Source organism: Sander lucioperca, chromosome 5 (genome assembly GCF_008315115.2).
Source record: "Sander lucioperca isolate FBNREF2018 chromosome 5, SLUC_FBN_1.2, whole genome shotgun sequence".
In the NCBI taxonomy this organism is placed as follows: domain Eukaryota; kingdom Metazoa; phylum Chordata; class Actinopteri; order Perciformes; family Percidae; genus Sander; species Sander lucioperca.
In genome coordinates this window covers 7,868,094-7,876,362 of record NC_050177.1, presented here as the reverse complement: position 1 = coordinate 7,876,362, position 8,269 = coordinate 7,868,094, and the positions used below count along the sequence as shown (strand labels likewise).

The window sequence follows — 8,269 nt, the reverse complement described above, 5'->3', positions numbered from 1 at the left end:
AGGGAAGCTTTTGTCTGAAAATCTATAAAACACACATACAGTCTGCCCACAACCAGATAGTTGAGGGATGGAGATCTCCGCTCTCTGTATTGGCCTGATCCTGTCTTTGGGTTTGTGTGGGCTGAACTCAGATGTTGCCTTGAATGCTTCTGAGGATGATGTTAAACAAAGGGCTGGGCTTACAGAGGATAGGACTGGTGCTGGGGTCAGCACTCAGAATTCATCTGTGAAATGTAAGCTCCAGGGTACCACTCGTCTCCCTGCATTCGCAATGGATGGTGACTATGTTATTGGTGGTGTTTTCTCCATACACTACTACATGCACACAGTGAACCATAACTACACCACCGTGCCTGAGCTTCCAAGATGCACAGGAAGGTTAGTAAGAGGGAGAAGTAGGGGATAAGAGGAGTTAGACTGTGTCGGGATAGACATTGATCTCTATGATGTACAGTACTTACAATTGTGTTGCAAAGCTTTGTATTGGACACAATATTAAGCCATATATATATATATATATATATAAAGGTTATAAAAATGTTATAGTTTGACTATATGAAATAGTCAAACTATAACATTTTTATAACCTTTTTATTTATTAACTAAAAGCAGTGATGTACAGTATACATATTTAAGAGGATAAAGACAAATCAAGACGTTTGAGTTGATTGATAATCTGTGCATTAAGATTATTGTGAATTTTTGACTGATATCTAATCCTGTGTTTTGAATTTTTGTGTTGTACCTGTGTGATAAAGTATCACTATATAGTACTATATATAGTACTTGGTTCACAGATGTGCAGCTATAACTTATTGTGAAAAACTATGAATTGCAGTTCTCCTTTATTATGTATTTCTGTTAAAATTGTGACTTGTACTTGTCAAAATTCAAACAGTGACATGAGTGTCTGTGTGCAGCATTGACTCCCGTGAACTGCGCTTCTCACGTGCAATGATCTTCGCCATCGAGGAGATAAACAACAGCACGGAGCTGCTGCCGGGAATCAAACTCGGTTATCAAATCTACGACTCGTGCGCCTCGGTGCCCGTGGCGGTGCATGTGGCATTCCAGCTTTCAAATGGCCTGGACCCGGTGTTTTACACCGGTGACAATTGCTCGCATTCTGGTATGGTGATGGCTGTCGTTGGTGAGACTGGGTCCACGCCATCCATCAGCATGTCGCGCATTATCGGGCCCTTTAACATTCCTCAAGTAAATATTTTGGATTTCTGTTATACTGTGTTTAATAGACTAGTGCTGTTTTTGCTTGTCTCTCCCGTTAAATAGTAACACTGTTGTTTCCTTCAGGTGAGCCACTTCGCCACTTGTGCATGTCTGTCCGATAAGCAGCAGTACCCGAGTTTCTTCAGAACAATTCCTAGTGATCAGTTCCAGGCTGACGCGCTGGCCAAGCTGGTAAAACACTTTGGCTGGACTTGGATAGGTGCTGTCCGGTCAGATTCAGACTATGGCAATAATGGTATGGCGTCTTTCCTGGACGCAGCACACAAAGAGGGGATCTGTGTGGAATACTCTGAATCTTTCTATTGGAACCACCCATGCAGCAAGATCAAGAGAATAGCTGACGTTATCCGCAGGTTTCTACTGCACTGATTGTGCTTTTGTTCCCTGTGCTAACACTGAAATTCAGCGCATAAAACCACACAAATGTTAACTTGAATATAAAATGGCAGATTATTTTATTATCTCAGTGACAAATTGGAAATGTACTGTATGTTTTCACTTTTTTTATTGATATCATTATAAAAAATAGAATTACTGACACAAATAGTGTATATTCAACACACCACAAAAAGTAAAGTATCTCATGTTTGTGTTAAGTTTCTCGATGCCTCTTTAAAAATGTACATTTTGTATTTATACTAACGTAATGCAATGCACTATAATTTCTCTCCAGGTCGACAGCTATGGTTGTTGTGGCATTTACATCCCCTGGAGACCTGAGGATTCTGCTGGAGGAGCTGTCGCTTGAGCCATCTCCACCTCGCCAGTGGATAGGCAGTGAAGCCTGGGTAACAGACACAGACATGCGGAGGTTCAGCTTCTGTGCTGGAGCCATCGGATTTGGCATTCAGAAATCTGTCATCCCAGGTCTGAGAGACTTCTTGCTGGATCTCTCTCCTTCTAAAGTGGCTGCCTCTCCAGTGCTTACTGAGTTCTGGGAGGATGCATTCAACTGCAGGCTGGGAAAAAGTGAGAAAGTTGTTCATGTTTAATATAGAAGAGACACTCACTTGTGGTTGTGTTGTGTTGTGTTTTTGATTGTCTGAAAGGAGCTTCCTGTGTTAAAATGTCTACAGCTGTTTTTAGGCCAAACCCCAGATTAACAGGGAAAAGTATTGATATTGAACAAAGACTGTCACTTGATATCAGGATGTTTGTGGTTTGTATGATATTAGGCCACCAAGCTAAAAGTTAAAAATTGTACTTGCAGCATGTATCATTTACAGTATATAGGCTATGTAAGTAGGTAAGTAGCTCTAATTAGGCTATTATACAGTACTGACAGTGATTTCACATCATTCATTTTAATCACATTTAAAAAAAATCATGTCAGTATTTAACTAAAGGAAAATATCTATTTGTTTGCCTTTCATAAATGTGGCTTATTTTCTGATAACTTATTTGTGTTAACATAAGCTGGAGTACTTAAAGGGTTAAAAAACTATTTTAAAACAAAAACAGAAAAAGGTATATTTGCAAAACAGTGCTTTGAAATGCAATATAAAATAATGTTTTACTAATACATTAGAACAATGTAGATATGAGTTTTTGCAAGGCGCGTTTGGCAAAAGAACTAAAAGGGCACTCAGAGAGCATAGATCTTCACCCTATCTTGCAATATAAATGAAAGTGATGAATAATTTGTGTATCTGCTCCATGATTCCGATCCACTCCAGAATTGAATGGGTTCTTTCCTGGCCTATGCTTCAATCTTTCACCAAGTTTCATTAAAAGCAGGCCATTAGTTTTCCGTACTCCTGCTGACAAACAGACAACCAAACTGAACCAAAAACATAACCTCCTTGGTTGCTCTAATGATAAACATTTGCATGAATAACAATGTAATATCATTGTCAAAGCCTCTGTCGCGTTTTTAGGTGTAGCCATAGACAAGAGATTATGTGATGGAACTGAAGACATAAAGACGCTCCAGAGTCCGTACACTGACACATCTCAGCTCCGGATCACTAACATGGTATACAAGGCTGTTTATGCAATAGCTCATGCCATTCATAAAACAGTGTGTCAGGAAACAAATTCTACAACTCAGTGTGACAAATTCACCAGGATAGAGTCCAAAGAGGTCAGTTGGACATAAGTGAAATCTCCAATGTCCTTTTTTTCCTATAATGTACCTTTTATGACATTTAATATTCATTTTATTTGAAATTATAATTTAATTTCTCTCCCTCACTGTTTTCCTTTATTTCATCTTCACAGGTTCTTACTCAGCTGAAGAAAGTGAATTTTTCCAAAAATGGTTATGATGTGTCATTTGATGCCAACGGTGATCCTGTGGCCAGATATGACCTGGTTAACTGGCAAAAAAGTGAAAGTGGCAGCATTAAGTTGGTGACAGTAGGGCACTACGATGCATCACTGCCAGTGGGCCAGAAGTTCCATATCAACAGGAACCTCACTTGGGTGGATGGTGGCACACACGTAAGCAGCCCAAAAGCAATTATTTAACAAAAAATTTGGTGATCTTAACTGACGTTACCTAGCAGAATTTTCGGAAGCAGGTGCCACAACTCAACGCGCCAGCAGACCATGCATCGCCTCGCTCATAAAAGCATACTTCTTCAATCCTACAAGCAATATCAACCATCCACTCACCTCATCTTGAGTACAGACTTCATGATCCCCCTCAGATGATGGTCTATTCGGACGAAACGCTAGGCAGTCCCAGCAACAGAAGTCGAAAACTTCTCCGCCACCTCCATCTCCATTACAGCAAGCCACAAGTCTCTTCCTTGGTCTATATCTGGTCAAGTTCATCTTTCCTTACCATGTCCAGCAAGACTATCAATACATCAACTATTGAACACCCAACACTAGCCAAAAATCCTCTCGTCTATGCAGATTCTGACCATCTCTATTTCTCATCTGCTCCACTTCCTCTTGTACTGCTGCCATTTCGTCGTTTCTCTCCATTCTTTTAATACATTTTTATTTCTTTTTAACAGCTTCAGCATATGCCAATCCTTTGTGCTTTGATTGTACTGACTTAATATTCCTCTGAATCAGAGGAAGGAATATTTGGTCATAGTGTCAGTACTTCAATAAAGCCAGCAGGTGGTGACAAATAACCGGAGCTCCCACCACGATTGAAATTATATTGGTTGCCAGGCTGAGGTGAATGTGGCTTACCTGTGGGGGTAGCACAGGAGTGATTAAGAGAAAGATCGAGAGCAGTTGATGAGAGACGGACTGAGAGACTGAGACAGTCGGAGTTTGGATGAGAGATGTGTCGTGACGAAGATTTCTTTTTCCCTATCAAGTTGTGTTAAAGGAACACGCCGACTTATTGGGACTTTAGCTTATTCACCGTAACCCCCAGAGTTAGATAAGTCCATACATACCCTTCTCATCTCCGTGCGCGTTGTAGCTCTTTCTGACGGCTCCACCGGTAGCTTAGCCTAGCACGGATCCTGAAGGTAATTGGTTCCAACTAGTCTACTGCTCCAAATAAGTGACAAAATAACGCCAACATTTTCCTATTTACATGTTGTGATTTGTATAGTCACAGCGTGTACAAATAACAAGGTCACATGAGACACAGCCATCTTCTAACTGTATACAAACTGGGAACTATAGTCTCAGAAAAGCGAAGCATTTCTACACTCTGTTCGGTGCTTCTCAGGTGCAAGCATATCACTCCGCCCAAGTAGCAGAAGTAGCAGTGCTTCGCCTTTCGCCTTCTGTTGATCCAGACTAACCTTCAGTAACTGCAGCAGCTCTCTTTAGCTGGCGCTCCTGGTACCAGGATGTAAGCGCCCACCACCAGCCCACTCCTAGGACTGGGCTGCCAGTGCCCCCCATTCCCCTACTAACTTCCACCATGCAATATGTTTCAATGCTGCTTCTTTCACATTCACTCTTTCTCTGTTGGATGCCATGCCTGCCTTGTACGCCCCTACAACCCTACTTTGCAAAACTTGTTCCTCATCAAGTGGTTTACAGAAGGTTTCCACCCTGGAATCTCTGCACAACCATCCATCTTTCTTAAATGCAAGTCTTCAATTAGCTATAAGCGAGCCAGATGAGCCACCTGCTCACAAAGAAAGTCAAAGAAAGCTTCATGGCTCACCTGTGAATTTCATCTACCCTGACAGCTCAAGCTGTGCCTATCTGATTCTTGGCTCAGCCTTCTTACCATCTGGAATGCAACAACCTCTTCCATGACAAACAAACTGTAACTGACTCACCCACACGACATCCATCTGCACACAAATGCAGCTCCTTCTGCCAGTTTTGGGGGTTTCTACAATGGAAGATAGTTCCCAGCAGAACAAACACCTGAGCTTGCAAGTTCTGAATCTCGTCCCTTCTTGCAGACACTCACCCAACACCAGTTCCTCCATATTTGACACTGACTTTCAACGTGAAAATCTTGCCCATTGTGCCTGATCGTTGACTCCCAAAACTACATCACTAATAGCCTATTACCCTCAACCCTCTTGTCTCACTGATTAGCATGATAGCGCTTCTGCTACTTTTACGACCAGTACAATTTAAACTTTCTGTTGTTTGATCTCGTCACCATTACTGTTTCCACGCCCATTCCGTGATGCCCAGCAAAACACATATCAGTACCATTGAAACTGAAGCTAACTTAAAAGCAAACTAAGCCAATCAATCCGGTCAGCTTATACTCGCCTTTACCCAAAGTCCTATCATCATTAAATCCTTTTGAGACTCTTGCAAACTACCAGCTACTCCAGAGCATAATGGTGACAGATCCTCTCTTCATCTCTGAGTCTGCACAAGTGTCCTCGGCTGGCATTTCTCCAGTTCATTACTCTGGACACTCCTTCAGGATTGGAGCCACTACCTCGGTTTCCTGCAGTGGCATCCCAAAGCGCTAACTGTAATACAAATCATGAACAGTTGGTCCCCCATCGTTTCACTGCTACATTTGTTCAGATCACAAAGATCTAGTGAATTGAAGCTACCTAGCAGAATTTTGGGAGCAGGGCTACAGCTTAACCGCGCCTCTTCCGGCATTCTTATAAATACCCACCTAACCCTCTTCTCTCAATTACTCTCACATTCTGTGCCCCTCCCTCCTATGCTGTTTCTTTCTTCATCACCTTTCTCCTCTCCGTAGATTCCCTACCGAAGCTTCCCCACAACGCGTCAGCAAACGGAACTAGCGGCATCACGCTTCGCGAATGAATACTCTTTTATTGATAAATTGTTCAAATGTAGTCCTTGCTAGTGAAATAGTATGATATGTGTATATTGACAGCTACTGATATTGTTCCTCCTGTCCATAATGGCTAGAAAGATCTAATCGTAATACAATTTTAATGTCAGAAATGATGTAAGGGTATTTTTATTAGGACATTTTACTAAGAAATTCCCCCTTTAGGAAAGTGTTCCATTGCTGAACTGAAACAGAGGGATAGTAACACAAAGAAGTAATTTTTGCTAAAAGAACTAACTGGATTGCTGGATGTTTACACAGAAGACTGTATATTTTGTCCCCCAGCAATTACACTGAAATGGCTTTAATAGGGCTTACAGCTTGGTTACAGTGACAATGTAACATTTTAGTACATATGCTGACGTATGAGTATTATTTTCAAACAGACTTGAAAAAAATGTGAACCTATAAATTAATCCTGAGTTTTGGAGCACACCTGAATGTGCGTGAGTTTGTTTCTCTCTATGTGCCAGGTTCCTGTGTCAGTGTGTACTGACAGCTGTCCTCCAGGAACTCGTAAAGTGCTGCAGAAAGGAAAACCCATCTGCTGTTATGATTGTATACTGTGTCCTGAGGGAGAGATTAATAATGCTACAGGTATTTGTTTTTCTCCTATACAAAGCCAATGTACTGTACAAGATTAAATATCCATTACGATTGCTAAAAGCCCTTTTTTGTTTTATTTTTCAGATTCTACTTATTGTTTTCCTTGCCCCAAGGAGTTCTGGCCTAATGGAGAGAGAGACACTTGTCTCCCCAAGCCTGTAGAGTTTCTTTCCTTCAACGAGGTCCTAGGAATCATCCTGGCTGCATTCTCAGTTGGTGGTGCCTGTCTGGCCATTATAACAGCGGCTGTGTTCTATCGTCACAGGACATCCCCGATTGTCAGGGCCAACAACTCTGAGCTGAGCTTCCTGCTGCTCTTCTCCCTGACTCTATGTTTCTTATGTTCATTAACTTTCATTGGAGAACCCTCTGAGTGGTCCTGCATGCTGCGCCACACAGCGTTTGGGATCACCTTTGTCCTCTGTATGTCTTGTGTTCTTGGAAAAACAATAGTAGTGTTAATGGCCTTCAAATCTACACTCCCAGGTAGTAATGTGATGAAATGGTTTGGTCCTCCACAGCAAAGAATGACTGTAGTGTCTTTCACGCTTATTCAAGTCTTAATATGTACTATTTGGTTGGTTGGTAGTCCCCCTTTTCCAATGAAAAACCTAACCATATACAAGGAGAGAATCATCCTGGAGTGTGCATTAGGCTCAGCTGTTGGGTTCTGGGCTGTGCTTGGGTACATAGGCCTACTGGCTGTCTTTTGCTTTGTGTTAGCTGTCCTAGCTCGGAAATTACCTGATAATTTTAATGAAGCCAAGCTCATCACCTTCAGCATGCTGATATTCTGTACAGTCTGGATCACCTTTATCCCTGCATATCTTAGCTCTCCTGGGAAATTTACTGTTGCTGTGGAGATATTTGCCATTCTGGCCTCCAGTTTTGGACTAATACTGTGTATATTTGCTCCAAAGTGTTTCATCATATTGGTTAAGCCAGAGATGAACACCAAGAAACATTTAATGAACAAAAATCAATCCTAAGACATCTCAGGCTCGGAAATAGGTAAGATGGCAACATACAATATGTATGTTGTGCACATCCAACAAAGTCTTCACCTTGCTGACTTAAATTGTTTTTATTTTTACATTCAAAATTTTCTTTAATTGTCATTTTATGAATGTCCTTTTGAAATGTTATTGTCTTACATACAAATATTCTTTTTATCATAGGATATACATATAAAATTAGGTTGATAAA

The 8,269-nt window shown here is 41.2% G+C and overlaps 1 protein-coding gene across 1 annotated transcript; it reads left to right on the top strand.

The window, feature by feature from the left end:
- The first annotated feature begins 932 nt into the window (after positions 1-932).
- Positions 933-8,155, top strand: LOC116047576 (extracellular calcium-sensing receptor-like). Its single transcript, XM_031296464.2, has 7 exons — positions 933-1,215; positions 1,312-1,601; positions 1,922-2,217; positions 3,126-3,331; positions 3,469-3,690; positions 6,931-7,054; positions 7,148-8,155. Exons 1-7 carry the CDS (start codon positions 955-957, stop codon positions 8,050-8,052), a joined length of 2,304 nt encoding a protein of 767 aa, XP_031152324.1. The 5' UTR covers positions 933-954; the 3' UTR covers positions 8,053-8,155.
- Positions 8,156-8,269: the final 114 nt, after the last annotated feature.